Source organism: Suillus bovinus (assembly GCF_016758785.1).
Source record: "Suillus bovinus strain UH-Sbo-P2 chromosome Unknown EDB93scaffold_18, whole genome shotgun sequence".
Taxonomy (NCBI): Eukaryota; Fungi; Basidiomycota; class Agaricomycetes; order Boletales; family Suillaceae; genus Suillus; species Suillus bovinus.
The window spans coordinates 257,120-272,822 of record NW_024542074.1 but is presented as its reverse complement, the minus strand read 5'-3'; the positions used below and the strand labels follow the sequence as shown (position 1 = coordinate 272,822).

Genomic DNA, 15,703 nt, shown 5'->3' with positions numbered 1-15,703 from the left:
ACGAGAGCTGCGGTGAGGTGTGCGGAGGCGTAGGATTTATTCATGGGAGTGGAGATAAATATTTAACTCAAGTTCAGACCGAGGGTCCCAGCCGGAGGCCACGCAAGACTCAATGCGTTCGCTAAATCGCTTTATATGAACGGGAAAACTGATTAGATTTATCCAGGGTTCCGATGTATGTTGCCCATAGTGTAGTGATCTAAGCTCGTGACGCAAAACCAGAGCCAGCAGTTTGTCTGGTTCTTTCCTCATGATTAAAACATCGCGTCGAAGTTCGACACGGAACGAGTTCGAGGGAAACGGTGTACCTTGATAGGGTCTTCATACTGATATTTGACATGAGCGCAGAACAGGAGCATTGCTATGACACCCACCACCCAGAATGGCATATCTGATACGATAACCTCTGCACCCTTCATTCTGCATTTCGCCTTCAATATCTCGTAATCTCCGACCAGCTGCTCTATGTTCTTGTCACACGTCAGGACTTTAAGGCTTGGAAGCGCGTCCACTGCTTCGATGATAGGCTGGAGCGTGTTGCGGTACATGTGATTGGGATTTCTGAAAGAGAGGTGTTCGATAGTGGGTGGGAGGTCGGGTACTAGTGGAAAATGTGTGGGCACGTGATAAATTACTAGCTCTTCGAGCGCAGTACACATGCGTAGGAAAGCGGCAGAATTACAATTGTAGTTTGTGAGACGGAGGGAACGAAGTCGCGGGGCATGAAGAGAAAGAATAGTTCGATGCGTGGGTCCTGGTATATCTCGCAGCTCTAGGATGCGGAGGGAGTCGACAGATGATTCAAGCAACCAGGTTAAAACATCTGATGTTGGAAACCTAGACAGGGCAAGCTCATACAAGTGAACCTCTGCGCCAGGTCGTTGTGCCAACTCGTCAGGGTCAATATTTTTCCGTAACACCGGCGTGGTATCAGTGCGCCATGGCCACGCAGCAATCTCCTTTTCAATTTTGAGAAATTGGATGTTATTCCATATCTTGAGCAGTTGGAAAAGGATGGGCGATTGGAGTCCACACTGCACCAGTGTGAGCGCTTTCAGTTTCCTCCCTACATCCCCCAGCTTCTTCAGTATCTCCTCCTCGAATTCGTGTACTCCAGTGATGCTCAGCGCGAGCTCATACAACTGAGGACAAGCCTGCAGAAGGATTACAAAGTCATCTGGACTGCATCCGCGTCCCCCATTCGAGGTTTTTCCGACTGATATTTCGAGGATTCGTATACATTCACCCAAGGCTTTTCCCCGGCTCGCCGAAGAGAGTAGTGCTGCACGGAATATAGGGATATTGTGCTGCTCAAGTTTGGTGGCGCAGCGAAAGAGCAGGGTTTGTGCAGGTCCTGACCAGGTCTTACACACCAGCGCAGCAGCTTTAAGGAGGCTATAGTTCGGGGTGCATAGCGAGGTGTAGTACCCGTGTTCTAAGATACATAGAACAAGTTCAGGAGGAACGAAAGACATCTGGAGAGTTTATCAGCTGAGATCTGAATTGCGAGACTCCGATTTGAAGTAACGGCACCCACCACTTGCCAGATTCAATCGTTCAAATCAGATGATTATTCGATGATTGGATTGCGGATTTCTGTATATCTGTGACGGTGATGGACCAATGCTTGTTGTACTGGCAGTCAGAGGTTCAGAGGACGCGCACTGGCAGTCAATAATACCCGGTTATCCGCCGTACAGTCATCCGATGATTACTACGATTACCACAAGCCTGACACAACTCATCTGAAGCTTGAAGCCTTTCTTGCAACAATGAAGATGATTTGGTTTCAAGGGCAACATTCTCAAGTTTTTAGCGCAAATGAATAAGAAATTATCTACACGTTCGGGGATGTCTATACCAACACTCACTGGGAGACTCAACATTACTGATTTAGCATTTTCCAATACCATCAATCTAAATATTCATGTGGATAGTAAAAAGCGAACAACACATCTCTCCTAACAAACTTTTACATGCGAATAATGAGCTGCTTGATTGCCGACATCCATAAGCCAATGTCATCTGTCTGCGAGCCACGAGTGAGAAGGTCGACGTGGATAGACAATGCAGCATCTCGGTCATGCGCCTCCATAGCTGTCAAGCAATCCTCGAATCAGGATTCTCCAAACGTATCGACGAAAGACACGTACCTCTTGCCAAAACAAGCAACTGGTCAGCCACAGGCTTGGACAACGTCTCACAATTCAAAGCATCAAATAGAGAGTTGATTCGGCGCTCAAGGTCATCGGCCATTCGTCGTTGTTGGGGCTATGAGATGGATGGTCACAGAACAGTTTTGATCACAAAAGGCAATCACGTACTTGCGTCGTCTGCTTCATTCGTGTGAGTTGCTCGTTGATGATATTGAAGATGGGCAACACAGGCTCAGGGATATGAGTCCGGTCTCCCGGGGCTAGAATCACTATTCAGTCATGTACCTACTACATCATTAAGAAGACATACGATATTTTGGTGGCGGTGGACCTTGTCGAGAACGCGCAGGCTGCGTGTTGCTGGCACTTCCGGCTGGCGCAACTCCGGAAGGTCCCTGCTGAGGAGGAAGACCAGCGAGCGGATGTGGTGCGGGGGCCACTCGCGGTGGACCTTGTGGAATTCCACGGGGTTGCTGCTGGACTTGGCCAGGAGGGAGCGCGTATGGGCCCGGTGGTGGTTGCTGAGCTTGGCCTGGAGGAGGCGCATAGGGACCTGGCGGCGGTACCGGAGGACCAGCCTGTCCCGGCGAAGGCGTTGCGTATGGTCCAGGTGGGCCACGTAGAGGTCCAGGTGGAGGAGTAGCACGCGCATACGGTCCAGGAGGTTGTAACTGAGCGGGCTGCGTGGACGGCGAGTATGGACCAGGAACAGAAGGAAGAGGTGCATGCTGTTGGGCGGGAGACATTAGTCGGTTTGAGGGTGGTTGCATGCCCTGTGGATGAGTAGGAGGCCCAGAGGGAGGTCGAGCCTGAGAGGGAGGTGGCTGCATCATCCGCTGTGCCACCCGACCCTGCACGCTTGTCGGCCGTGGCGGAGGGGGAAGTGGAGCGTTCTGACCATGCCCGGCGGTGATTGGAGTGCCAAGAGCGGGGGGTGACGCAATTCTGGGAGAAGGAGCATTGGGGAAGGGGGACACTATAGCCACAGGCTTCTGAAGATTCAATGATGATGGGGCGCGACGATCATTAGTCATAACGGGAGCATCGTTCCAGCCGCCATTTGGCATGCGTTTCGGCGGTGCAGAGGAAGGCACAGGACCACGGGACGATGGTAGAGGTTGATGTTGGGTTGGCTGCGGAACGGACGTGGGGTGAATCGGCCTGGCAGGAGCAGGTACAGCATATGGATCATATGATGGTTGAAAGTTGGATTGAACTGGCGCATATGTCTGAGCAGGGACAGATGGCGGGTAGCTAGAGTAGCCAAATGACATGGGGGGGATAGTAGGTGCAGGGTCAGCAGCAAGGCTCGTGCCTGTTACAGGAGCAGTTGGGGTCACCCTACGCTCTCCGGAAGTAATCAGTAGACGCTCCCTGATTCCTGCACAATCCAACGCAGACCCTATGTAATCTGCCGGCGTTAACTTCAAAAAGGCAACAGCCTCCTTCACCAAACCCTGAGTACTGAGCACGTCTGCATACTCAAAGTATCGATCGTACAACGCGGCGAGCTTGTACGTTTTCGCACCGGCGTCTTCACCTGATACCTGTGCCAGATCGCCGTCCACATACTTAGTGGCATCGCGGAATACGGTCACCTTCTCTATGAAAGTGTGCAGAGCATGGGCATGGGCTGCATACCGCGAATTGCTCAGTTGATCTTGATCATCCAATAACAAAATCTCCTCTTCGGCGAGCTCCTCGATCCAGATGTTCAAGAGTCTCTCCAGCCTTCCTGCGGCTAGATATGTCAAGGTCGCCGTCTTCCTCAACTCAAGGGCATCCTCCTCGTTCCCTGCACTGCCCTCACGCATCAGACTGCTCTGGAATTCTAGCCTGCTCCCAAGTTGCTCCGCAAGGTTCGAGAACTCCTCCTGGCTCGCGAAGGTGCACAGCACCACAAATATCTCCTGCCATTCTTGAAGATCGGCGTTCTGTACGATGTCCGAGAGATCATTGGTGACAATGCTCTGGAATAGACGAAGATAGGGATACGAAGTGGTGCGCCGTTCGAAGTAAGCCTTCTGGGTGCGTTGAAGGAGATCTTCGCCACCCTTGATCGCGAGCAAGATAGCGTCCGCGTAGCGTTCGGCAGACAGACACAACGAAACAGCAGACTCGAAGTCACCAAGTACCAGTGCTTTCGTCACCAGCCCATCCGTCTCACTCTCGTCAGATGGATAGATCTTGAACGTGTTGTTCTTCAGGTTCTCGCTTGCTATACTCGAGGGACCAGACCCAATGGTGGCAGCGACACTTGAATCGAGACCGTAGTTATGATGAGGCACCTCGAGTTCGGGCGCAGCACCAATTGTGCTGAAGAAATCAGCACCCGCATCCATCTGGGGTGTACCAAGGGCGCCTTCATCACCAAAGAGACTCGGAGCAGTAGTCGTGGATTCGCCATCTGTGACCTGAACGGCGTCGGATGCAACGCTGGCGCTTACCTCCGAAGGCGTCTTTTCAGCACCCATCGTCGACAAATCTTCTTCACTGCCATCGTATTGTGCTTCTGGTTCTGCAAAGGACACCACTGGCTCGTGGGGTTTCACCGGGTCCGCGCCTGCTTCATCTACGCTATAGCTGGATGCGTTGACTGATACAATCTCCTTCAGCTTCGCAACCGCTTCCTCGACACGCCCCTTGACCTCCTCTTTAGAGTAACCTAACAGCGTGACAAGTTCGTCCCTCGAATTCGCACGGAACAAACTAAGAAGGGCCTTCCAGCCATCTTCACCAGCTTTTTCTGAGCTTACCCGTTCTTCTGCGAATGTGCTCAAGGTATTGGTATCCACAGCTTGTTGCAACCTTTGCGCCCGGTCGACAATGTCTGTCTCTGCAATAACTTTTCGGATGTGCACCACGCTGCTCTGGTTTTTCCCTGAGGCTGCAGGTAAATTACCAACGCTGATGAGCTGTCCGCCAAACCCGAACGAGCAGGAAGATGGGCGGCGAAGCCACTTGGGTGGTTGTTTAAGACTGAGCGTCGGAGCTGTGGTATGGGAGTAACCTGGCACATCAAACACATCTGCACCATCGGTTTTTGGGGTCACAGGGGGAACTGTAGCATCATTCGTAGACTGGATAGAGTGAATCCCAACCGTGCCATCGAAGAAAGCGGTAGCTAGGAGATCAGGATTTCGTGGGCACCATTCCACTTGAAAAGCCCAGTTACCCGCAGAAGGAAGCTGTTTAAAGACGAAGTCAGAACATTATGATTCGATGAATCAAGCCATACCTCGCCGATGATCTCAGATGTCTGCGGGTTCCAACAGAGGGCGCGGTTGTCCTTTCCGCAGGAAAGCAGAAGGTCTGCATCATGTTTACACCACGAGAGCGACAGAACACCCTTCTCGTGCCCCGTAAGGATCTAGGAACGACAACATGGGGCGCATTAGCAATGGACGAATGAATATATTAAAAGCGTACTTTTTCCGGTGCGCGTGCATTTCGAAGATCCCAAACCATGATTACGGGAGACAGGTCGTCCTCGGAAGCAGTAACAAGACGGGTTGCCTGAATTGAAATCCCAATTAGTCCCATGGTATAACGGTTTGAATTGTGGATTCCTACATTGTCAGGGTGCCACGCAATCGCACTCATACCGCGTCTGCCGCCAACAGCCATTCCACTACCAACACCACTTTGGCCTGCAAGCGTGCCCGCACCACCACCGTAAGCGAGGGCGACTACCTCACGTTTCCCTCGCAGATCCCATACCACAGTATATCCCGTACTGCTAGCGCCTGCAAGCACGTATTGCACTTGTTGGTTCCAAGCAACAGAAGTGATTTCATCAAGCTTTGTGCTCCGTGTGCCTGGTGTAGGAGAGTACGGCTTCGACGGGTCATTGAGATCCCAGATATAGACCTATATTGCGACAAACGTGTCAGGAGGATAATTTGCGATTTGCAAAAGAAAATCTGCGCACCTCGCCGTTAATGGCACCAGAAGCCAGAAGGTTTGTTTGTATGGGGTTGAAATCGAGGCCACGGACGGGACCAGTATGACTGGTGTTGCGCAGAATCAAAGATTCTGCGACACTGGGTACCCTAGTCAGCTGATGAAACCTAGTAATAAAATGTACGTACTCGGCATTAACGATGATCTTTGCTGGGTCCCACAAAGCAAGTTCGCCGTTCTCCATACCAGCTGCAATGACACCACGTGAACGGTCTCTATGCACTTGACCCCATGCAAGACGGTTGAACCTATGACGATCATTTTCATGGACTTCTATTTTTGCACGCGACTAGCACGCTCACCTTGAGCTGTCGGTGACCGCGCCCTTTGGGGCAGGCAAACCATCTCCTCCGAGATCATATTCGTTCTTGTCCATGAAATCAGGTTGCCATATCTCGAGCTGAGATTCGTTCGAGAAAGACTCATCGAGTGCGCCAGCAACCGAGCCAGTCGCGATGAGGGGGAGCGACGCGGTCGGTGACCACGCAAAAGTGGACGTCCTGTAGATTTCTTTAAGCTTCATGGCGAATGTTTGGGTTAAGGCCTTCAAGACGTGTCAATATCTACCAAAACTTGTCCGCAGTTTTTGGTACAAAGCCTAAACGTGGTCCTTTATCTACCAAATATGTATATAACAGTTTGTGCTAAATTTGTCAGTCTTCATGCACTCTTCGACCTGACCCGTAGTGCCTCGGAGGATGGGCAGGTCAATATAACAATATTCACCAGCATGGACACTACTTCCTGGCTTGCATACAAAATTTCGACTCGTGGAGGATGATGCTGTACTTGTGACAACATACTTTTCCTCGGGACTTTCAAGTTAGCTCGTTCAAGTACACCCATTGGTGTAATTGGGATAAAACCACTCCCGAAAATCACTGTTATCATTCACGGAATTCATACTGCCTCGCGCCACCCTTGCCCTCCGTAGTCAACGGATAACCACTTCGCTGTGCATCGAACATGCCCAAGGCTGACCGCCTTCATCTGCTGTGCTTCCGGCTTGCCCCCCAATACGAGGTGTGGTCAGTTTGCAGAGGATTTCTATTGATAATTTCATCGTGTCGGTCTTCTATCGCGCTAACTTGCATTCTGAGTCATCTCGATCAGCACTCTGCGATGCTGGTTCATTTGTTCGATCGCGAGGAGATTGACTAAGATGCTGTGTGTTATCACTCTGATTCGTCGCCAACGTCGCCCTTTGACCCTGTAGTGGTTCTGTTAGGTCCTGCCCTGTTTCAAAATTTCACTGGTGATTAGTGAAGATGGTGAGAACCATGGAGAAGTTCGGGAGCATTCGCTTAATCGACACCGAAGTCCCTCCGCAAGTTTAGAACATTCAGGTTTGTTTCCTCCTTCGCTTCGTTTTCATAGTATGGTGATTTCTTCAGTCATTTAATCAATCATTGATTTGACGTCTTACCTCAAAGACATGCTTTGCTCAAAATGACGATCAACTCCCCGAAACACTGGCCTCTACCCTGGCACTAGAATAAGGTTTACATGCTCCCAAGCTCCGGAGCAAAGCAAAGTCATGAGCAAGGCAAGGCCATGAGAGCATATGACTCAAAGTGCGCCGTACATCTGTCTACTTCCACGTTTATACGAGCGTCAAGGATCATTGGGCTTGCTTTTGCTTCTGGCTAAACTGCCGCTCAATCACCAGCCACCCTGTATTCGCCAACTATATGCTTACACTCATACTATGTATTGTGCCCACCATCTACAGGTAAACTGGATCTCATTTCTCGCGTACGCATCAGACCGCGTGTTTTACAACCTGTTTGTCTCGTGTACCGTGCCTCATGGTCGCCAATGGTCCTCTTATGTGTTCCCTCAGTTTAAAAGCTGCGTTCACAAATCACCCATGTAAGAGCCTCACCCGCTCACAATGTTTGCTTCCTCTTTCAATCCCGCTGTCCGACCTCCCCCCCGTGGAGCAGCCAAAGTGCGAAATGTATTTATTACCCGTATGCCTCACGCTGATCACGTTGTGCTGTGCAGAATTATTTCCTACCGGTACCGTCGGGCTTCTCTCTCCAGGTTTTCAAGGCTCCGACTATGTCTGCACGTCCATATGCAGCGAAAGTGGACTTAGACTACCGCCCCATGACACGAGCGGACTCTCAGTCCAGACAACAGTCCGGACACGTTCCTCGCCAGCAGGAACCCACGAGGAAGCTATTAAAGGCTCCTCCGCCCGAGGAGCCAGGCTTTGCTAAGCGATCGTACGAGCACAAGCCTAACCCCGGGAGATACGCTATTCATGCCGGACCTGTGCCCGACACATACATTTATGAGCGTTCAATATCGTCCAAGGCTGAATACCTTTACTCGCCTTCTGACGTAACGAGCGAATGCGACTCTATCTTCTCAGTCAACACACAGATCTCCTCCGGCTCATCGAGCAGCAGTGTCACGGATAGCCCCCCAAACACACGGATGCTTCAGATCAGAGCTGCCTCGCCAAACCCTGAGCAATCACATTCGCGTTCGCCCCCTTCGTACCACCCCAGAGGTGTGTCAAATTTTCCACAGGGGCATTCGTGCCCTTCATGCGGTGAGGCGAGTCCTGCGCAAAGAACATCATCCATGACTGCCAATAAGGGAAACTACGCCCCTTATCCTTCACGTCCACTCCCTACGCCCCCAGTGAGCGCCAGAGTACGTAAGGACAGCATTCTCCTAGCAAGCGAGCGCTCCATTATGTCATATGACACCCGCCAGCACTCAACATCACTCAAGCATGGTGAACGCGTGCCATTCCCGGCTCCACCGGTGGTTGAGCAAGGGAGAAATCACTTGGGCATGCAGCTGTCGCGCTCATCGTCCCTTAAAGGGAACCTCTCTATTACCATCCCACCACCTCCGGGCTTGGATTTGGTCCCCGGTGGTCATTACGAGTACCCTCCTGTTCAGGGACCCGTGCAGGACACCGAACCAATTTGTCGACCACCTAGCGCACCACATCGCCGGAATTTTGATGGTGACCATACACAAGCCTTGCTACAGCAGCCGGGGTGCGCCGCACGGTCTGTGCGGTGGTGCGATGACTTGATATGTCCATCGCCTATATTCCCAAATCAGAGAAGGAAGGGATGGTTTAATCGCAGAGGGTTTGTCATACTTTGTTGATGTGTATGAAGGCTGACCCGTAGTTCTTCAGAGACCAACTCTGGCGAAATGATGGTTCCTACCGGGCACCAGCACCAGGAGATGCGTACCCTCCTGAGCTTGAGGGCTATCCAGAGCCCGGAAGTGGGTGGCAGAATGAGGAGGGAACTCGCATTGACATCCATCATCGTTTGATACCCAAACCTCCACTGCGCTCTGTATTGAAGCCAACGAATTATAAGTGTCAGGATGGTATTATCGCCGGTTACCTCACCGCTGTCCCCTCGCCGACATCTGACGACGAGTGACAATCGGATGCATCATGAGTCCGTTCCCTGCTTCATCATTATCTAACACGGACACTCTCCGATCAACTTTTCGTTTTCGATGTTTTATTCGTTCAGGTGTTCTCCGCCACGTTTTATCGGAGCTGGTATACTGTCTCTAGCATTATGACGGTGATAAGTTACATCCTTGCATGTTTGTACATTAGTCTGACGAAAGAGATATAACCTCATGTTCATCCCCGCTCGTCCTTCTATTTAATCTGGCGAGAATTTCCTTCGTCTTCTTTTCACTCTTTCGCCGCTTCTTGGTTGGCTGGGGCGGTCTAAGTGAGTAAGCCCAGTCTGCACCGTCATCATCGTCATCGTCCGACTCCTCGGCATCGACCATCCTTATCTGGCTCGTAAAGTCTTCCCCGTCAATTTCGTCCGGGTCCGATACATCTTCATATACCCTTTTCTTTCTTGATGGGGCTGGTTGCCGAATTCGTGACGGGCCAGCAGTCGTGTTTTCTTGAAGATCGGGAATGTCAGGAGATTGCCTGTCAGTGGCAGCCTTCTTGCTCTTCACTTTACGCCCATGTCTCCTGAAGGAGCATTGGATTCTAGGTCCGCCTCCGTTGACGATATCTTCACGAATGAAGCGAGTGAGCCGGAGTGCTTGGTTACCGGGTGCGACGTAAACGTTCACAGTATATGCCGTCGACGAAAAGGCCTCCTCGAGGTACCGCAACACAAGCATCTGCACAATTAGCGACTCCATATCCTTTTACATCATCTCAGATCAAATCAAACTTGACATGGGAAATAAGAACTCACGTCCTTTGATAGCCTCACTTTGCCGCCAGCTACGGAATCATAATCAATCTGTATCTTCTCTTTGGCATTTCGGCGTTTTCCGCTGCCACCAGTTTCGAATGAACCACCACCTAGACCGCGCGCCAGGTCACTAAGGCCAGAAATAGTCAGCCGTCCGCCACTACCCTCTACAGCTTCAAGTATCTTTAGAATCTGCCACGCTTCAACTGTGGCATCTTTGTGTTCTACGTTGGCAGGAGGTCTCGTACAGTTATCGCAATGGCCACATCGGTCCATTGCATCTGACTCGTTCGTGGTCCATGAGGCCATAGAGAGATCGGATGATTCCGAAAAGTACCTATAACGATCACCAAACGTACTTGTGAGAAGGTAGACACTAGCACGAATTAGGCTTACCTTGCAAATAAGATCTTGCGGCATTCTTGCATATCTTGCGCGAAACGTAAGATGTCATGCACTGCGGCGGACACGAGAAAGTATTGCGTGATAGTTCATATTCAAATATGGAGATGGCTCACATTTCACCACGCCATCCTGGTCACTGCACGTAATGGAAGCCTGACGAGTAGCATCCTGTGGACGATAATACAATACGCAGTCTGCATCTTGACCATCTCGCCCAGCACGGCCAGACTCCTGATAGTATCCGTCAAGAGACTTCTGTGAAATGGCAAGCACTCGATGAATACGCAGAACACTGCCAGTACTTTGAGGCTCCACAAACCGATATCTGAGATGGCATATTTCAACATCTTCATTGCATAAAACATCTGAAATGAAAGACGCACTGTATGGTGGAGCACAAATCGAACGTTGCCCTTGTCAATCCCTAGGCCGAAAGCTACCCCGAAGGTCATCAGGACCCGAAGTCCATGTGATGTGACACATGAGGCGGACCTATTGTGGCGCAGACAACCTGAACTTTCCCTTCCCTCCATTGCATGTGAAGCCTTTCTTTCTGCCCATCCTCGACATCCGCGTGATAGACGCCCGTTTTGATGCGGCCGTTGCTCACCGCTTGTATACTTTCAGCAACTGACTCTGCATCCTTCAAAATGTGAAGTCGACGCCCGCAGATGACTTGGCCAAAAATACCTTCTTGGTGAGACAATATATAATGCCACTATCATTTCTGTGATTTTGCAAAATGTAGTCCGACATGGTCGCAATGAGTTCTTTTGCAGAAGATGGCTTTGACAAGACAGTGTAATGCAGATTTTTGCGATACAGAGGCGCAGAAAAATACACCGTGCCATCTGGTGGAGCAGCTGTGCGCAATAGTATGTTGTTTTAGTTGTCCGCACATTCAAAAAGCATACACACCTTTCCCATCTACTACCGGTTTCATTTTGAGAATCTTAAGAATATCTTGGAGAACTCTTGGGGGACAGGTTGCAGACAATGCGAGAATGGGCACATGAGGAAAGAACTGGCGAAGGGTGCTTAATTTTTTGTAGTCTGGGCTGGAGCGCGATTGGTGAGATGGCTGTATGCCTGTAAAGACAAAAATCGTACCGAAAATCATGACCCATTTGAGAAGCGCAATGAGCTTCATCGATAACGATCCGAGCTTGTGCAAATCAATCATAGGATTTCAATATTACGGACTCGGAACCTACCAAGCTTTCCACCTTCCACAAGCTTGCGCAAAAGAGACATAAATGGCTTGCTTTTAGCTATCTTCTCCGGCTGATGCATAAATCAGCATGAGATCATTTTGTCGGTTGCTGTATTACCGTGACGTAGCATAATTTAATGTCCCGACCTTGATGTCCTTGCGCCTGAGACGATGCCATGGATGTTAGCCTTTGCTGAATCTCGTTAAGTAGAGGACGCGGAGTTCCCCCCGTCAACATTACAGCTTCCACTGGGAGGACTTTAGTATTGAAGACAGGAAATTTCAGATAAAAGCGAACATACCTCCTGACTCTCTCAGATGTAGAATCTGATCCGTCATCAGGGAAATGAGGGGAGATATCACCAGTGTGCACCCTGGCGTCAGGAGAGCAGGAAGTTGATAGGTTAACGACTTGCCACCTCCTGCAACAGCACGTTAGCAGTGGAAAAAAGGCATCACCTATCGCCCTACCGGTGGGCATGACACAGACAATATCTCGGCCATCCATATTAGCGTTGCAGACTCTGTTATGAGTCCTTTAAGATTCAGGAAGGAAGTGGAGCACCGCACTGACCCTTTCTGGCACAGTCGAAAGTCACCGATATCGAAAACCTTCTTCATTGTTAACTGCAGCTGTGTTGACCAGTCAAAACTAACAGTGTAGTCGACTGTAGCCGCTTTTCCCTTGTCCTTAGTCCGACCAGCGTCATTGGACCCCCTTGGCGGTGACACCATGTTGATACGGCTGCGCTCTCGAGTGAGGTCATCTTTTTCAGCAATTAAGGTCTCCCGTAGAGCAGTCAACTTCTTGATCTGTTCGTCTATCCCTTGTATCTCAACCTCTAGAGAAGACAATCGGGTGTTGACATCATGTCTTTGAAGATACGACGGCGTCGTCTTTACAGATTTGGATGGATTTGCAATATTAACAGGTGAACCGGGAAGTTGGTCCATGAGGGTCATTTCAAGAATCTCTTCCATCTGCGAGTATAAACGTCAACAAAGTCCACCTGAAATTAGATCCTAGTACCCACCTCATCTGATCCGACATGATCTGAAAGGTAGCTCAACTTATTGCCAATCATGTATCGTCGCGAACCGTTCCGTACTTTATTCTGTGTCTAGATCAAGTCAGCGCGGCGAAAAATAGACAAAGCGCAGTCACGTTCGCGACGGAGACTCTGAGTGGTGTACACGGGTGGGTGATTAAGGCAGTGAAAACAAGCGGCACGTGAGAAACGCGACGCGTCTATTTGGTTCGATTGGTCCACTGCCACCAGCCAGGCTGGACCGTCGAATTCAACCGACAAAACCCTTCTCCCTTTAAGTTATGTCGAGGATAGCAATCACAGCTGGCAATAGTATTCTCCTTAATACATCCCCTTCTGGCTCATCTTATTTCCTTCTCTCGTATTTCATGACATTCCGTACCCCACAGCATATAAACTCGCGATAGAGTCATGTCTACTTTTCTGCCCGAACTGAATATAAGTATCTTAGTCCGGACAGATCTATCGTTTGAATCCTTAGTCCATACTATTGATTCTATCCATATCGACTCTCTCAAGTGTAAACACTTTCTATCAAGTGCCACACAGTCACCGTTTCAGACTGCCATGTCAGCGCAAATTCATCTAGCATTCGCGACTACAGCCGTTGGGATAACGTCTGTTATCCAAGTCCCTACACCATCTCCTGGACCCGATGAGGTGATAGTAAAAGTAGCATTCAGTGCAGTGATACATACATGGCGCATTATGGTCGAGTCATAGATGACCCGAGCGAATACCCAGTCATATTAGGCCTCAATCTCAGCGGGGTTGTAGAAGCCGTGGGCTTCGGCGTGGACGGGAGACAAGGTGAACATATTGAATATTTGTTCGAGACAAATGAACAAGTCTAATGCTCATCTTGTCTTCTAGGTTGGCGCTTTTACAACGGCGGGATCCAAGGGAAAAGGTTTACAAGAGCGTGCAAACATAAACAGTTCCAGCTGCGCCAAGGTTTGAAATGATTCACGCTTTCAATGCAAGTGCTAACTAGACTCGTAGCTCCCCGATGATTACTCGCTGGAAGCAGCTGCAACAATTCCCGACAACTTCGTAACTACATTTTACTCGTTGTCTAATTGTTTGAAACTTGCTCTGCCAACGTTCCCCGCCTTTGTACTGCCTCCTCATGAAGAGACTCCGATCCTCATTTATGGTGCGGGAGCTACCTCGGGGGTCCATACGCTGTTCAGCTGTTGGCCCTTGCTGGGTACAAGCGAGTCATTGCAACCGCGTCCCCTCGCCACCATTCTTACCTCAAGTCTCTTGGCACCGCCAATGTCATAGACTACAACGCTGACGACATGCCCGACCCCAAAACACTAATATGAAGCAAAAAAAAAAATCAACACAGATACCAGCCCTTCCTTCTTTGCACAGCTTCCTCGAATGCAATCCCTTCCAATCTAGCAACCTCTTCAATACATTTACGGCCGAGGCCCTCTACTGAATTTTTCGCCTCCATATCCATGTTCTTTTTCTCTTTGATTAACATCCTCACCGAAGCTCAGGGCTGTAGATAAAACGAGACTGCACAATGCTATAATCATGAATTGATGGTATCGAGAATTCCACGAAGCATTCCAGACATACAAGCCCATTCTATGAAATCTTGAAAGCCGGCATTGCACTGACTAATAGAGGGCTCACATAATATCGAGGTTTCCGAATCCATTGACAAGTCCCATGGCTACGGAGCGTTTTTCCGGTGGACGAGGAATGGTGTTTGCAACCCAGGGCAATGTCAAGGCAAACCCTTTCGAAAATGTATCAACCGTACGCTCAGCGTTCTAATCAGAAGTTACCGCAATATTCTGTGGTCACGAGGAACAAGGAAAAGTATCGCCCGTCCGTAGCCATGGCGCATAGAGAGATGATATACCCGAGGATGCTATCCACCACCAGCTAGAAAGTCATCATTGCCATTCGACACTGACAACATTTTCTGCCAAAGATTCAGACATCTTTTCCTCGACGGACATGTTAGATACTGTCAACGAAACGCTACGCCAACTTAGCGCGGTGATCCAGCCACCCAAACGGATGCCTTCTATACTAGGGTGACTGGAGGCGTTATCGTGATGCCTATAAATTGTCATGAACTCAGTAACCCCACTCAATCTAGAAGACCGCTGAACAGAGAAACGGAATTTATTATTGATTTAATTGCTGCGATGACGCGGCGATTAATTTCGTGGTCCTTTGTTTCTGATAAGGAGCAGTACCTAATACAGGCGTTAACAAACAAACAAACGATTGAAACGAGTACAACAGTGAGAAGGCAATTTAAGCTATTCAAGGGAGCTTACCACAATGATAGAGTCAAACTGCCAAAACAAGCATCCATATCGTCAGCCTACGTCGTGCCGGAGATATCATCCACACAAGCTCATAGTATCATAGACCACTGAGTGTGATATTTTATTTCTAATAAGCAGTACATCAGCGCACAACACAGTGCGAACAGTGAAACAATCACCAAAACATGCGGTAGGACGCTACAGGAAGCTGAGCTACTCGGAGCTTTCCACGACGACGTAAGGCGGCAAAACTTTGCCAAATGCTTGCTGCGTTACGTAGTGGTAGAAATATCATGGAGAGAAGGCGGTTCGAGTCGTTCAGGCACGCAGTGCGATGTGCACCTCGAAGACATCTCGAAATGGGCAACGTGGTGAGAAGCTGGGATGCCTGTAATCA

General features: G+C 49.7%; 6 protein-coding genes across 6 annotated transcripts; 2 read left to right on the top strand and 4 right to left on the bottom strand.

Annotated features, from left to right (window-relative positions):
* Positions 1-127: 127 nt before the first annotated feature.
* Positions 128-1,820, bottom strand: EDB93DRAFT_254992 (uncharacterized protein). The gene is made up of 3 exons (XM_041455866.1): positions 1,538-1,820; positions 375-1,475; positions 128-326 (listed from the first exon to the last, which is right to left on the bottom strand). Exons 2-3 carry the CDS (start codon positions 1,473-1,475, stop codon positions 255-257), a joined length of 1,173 nt encoding a protein of 390 aa, XP_041309044.1. The 5' UTR covers positions 1,538-1,820; the 3' UTR covers positions 128-254.
* Positions 1,795-6,737, bottom strand: EDB93DRAFT_1137628 (uncharacterized protein). The gene is made up of 10 exons (XM_041449198.1): positions 6,422-6,737; positions 6,248-6,367; positions 6,088-6,199; positions 5,730-6,026; positions 5,586-5,672; positions 5,395-5,526; positions 2,467-5,344; positions 2,325-2,416; positions 2,154-2,271; positions 1,795-2,097 (listed from the first exon to the last, which is right to left on the bottom strand). The coding sequence occupies exons 1-10, from the start codon at positions 6,640-6,642 to the stop codon at positions 1,973-1,975; spliced, it is 4,182 nt and encodes a 1,393-aa protein (XP_041309043.1). The 5' UTR covers positions 6,643-6,737; the 3' UTR covers positions 1,795-1,972.
* Positions 6,738-8,013: 1,276 nt separating this feature from the next.
* Positions 8,014-9,544, top strand: EDB93DRAFT_1249123 (uncharacterized protein; the record flags this gene model as incomplete). Its single annotated transcript, XM_041452806.1, has 3 exons — positions 8,014-8,070; positions 8,127-9,238; positions 9,289-9,544. The coding sequence occupies 3 exons, from the start codon at positions 8,014-8,016 to the stop codon at positions 9,542-9,544; spliced, it is 1,425 nt and encodes a 474-aa protein (XP_041309042.1).
* A 181-nt stretch (positions 9,545-9,725) lies between these two features.
* Positions 9,726-12,578, bottom strand: EDB93DRAFT_1083005 (P-loop containing nucleoside triphosphate hydrolase protein; the record flags this gene model as incomplete). Its single annotated transcript, XM_041445732.1, has 14 exons — positions 9,726-10,286; positions 10,340-10,676; positions 10,736-10,796; positions 10,858-11,016; positions 11,124-11,180; positions 11,237-11,387; positions 11,435-11,607; positions 11,663-11,802; positions 11,855-11,909; positions 11,959-12,028; positions 12,076-12,215; positions 12,260-12,379; positions 12,429-12,481; positions 12,532-12,578. The coding sequence occupies 14 exons, from the start codon at positions 12,576-12,578 to the stop codon at positions 9,726-9,728; spliced, it is 2,124 nt and encodes a 707-aa protein (XP_041309041.1).
* Positions 12,579-13,909: 1,331 nt separating this feature from the next.
* On the top strand, positions 13,910-14,277 carry EDB93DRAFT_1336535 (uncharacterized protein; the record flags this gene model as incomplete). Its single annotated transcript, XM_041455337.1, has 2 exons — positions 13,910-13,960; positions 14,009-14,277. Coding segments are annotated over 2 exons (318 nt in total), but the record flags the coding sequence as incomplete, so codon positions are not given.
* Positions 14,278-14,511: 234 nt separating this feature from the next.
* On the bottom strand, positions 14,512-14,763 carry EDB93DRAFT_1054303 (uncharacterized protein; the record flags this gene model as incomplete). The annotated part of the gene is made up of 2 exons (XM_041444729.1): positions 14,512-14,608; positions 14,657-14,763. Coding segments are annotated over 2 exons (204 nt in total), but the record flags the coding sequence as incomplete, so codon positions are not given.
* Positions 14,764-15,703: the final 940 nt, after the last annotated feature.

Excerpts from the sequence above, each read along its gene's own strand:
- EDB93DRAFT_254992 (XM_041455866.1), bottom strand. The coding sequence starts at position 1,475 with ATGTCTTTCGTTCCTCCTGAACTTGTTCTATGTATCTTAGAACACGGG. Across the intron at positions 327-374 it reads CAGATATGCCATTCTGGGTG|TATGAAGACCCTATCAAGGT; the intron begins GTGGGTGTCATA and ends GTCAAATATCAG.
- EDB93DRAFT_1137628 (XM_041449198.1), bottom strand. The coding sequence starts at position 6,642 with ATGAAGCTTAAAGAAATCTACAGGACGTCCACTTTTGCGTGGTCACCG. Across the intron at positions 6,368-6,421 it reads GCGGTCACCGACAGCTCAAG|GTTCAACCGTCTTGCATGGG; the intron begins GTGAGCGTGCTA and ends TGATCGTCATAG. Across the intron at positions 6,200-6,247 it reads AAGATCATCGTTAATGCCGA|TGTCGCAGAATCTTTGATTC; the intron begins GTACGTACATTT and ends TAGGGTACCCAG.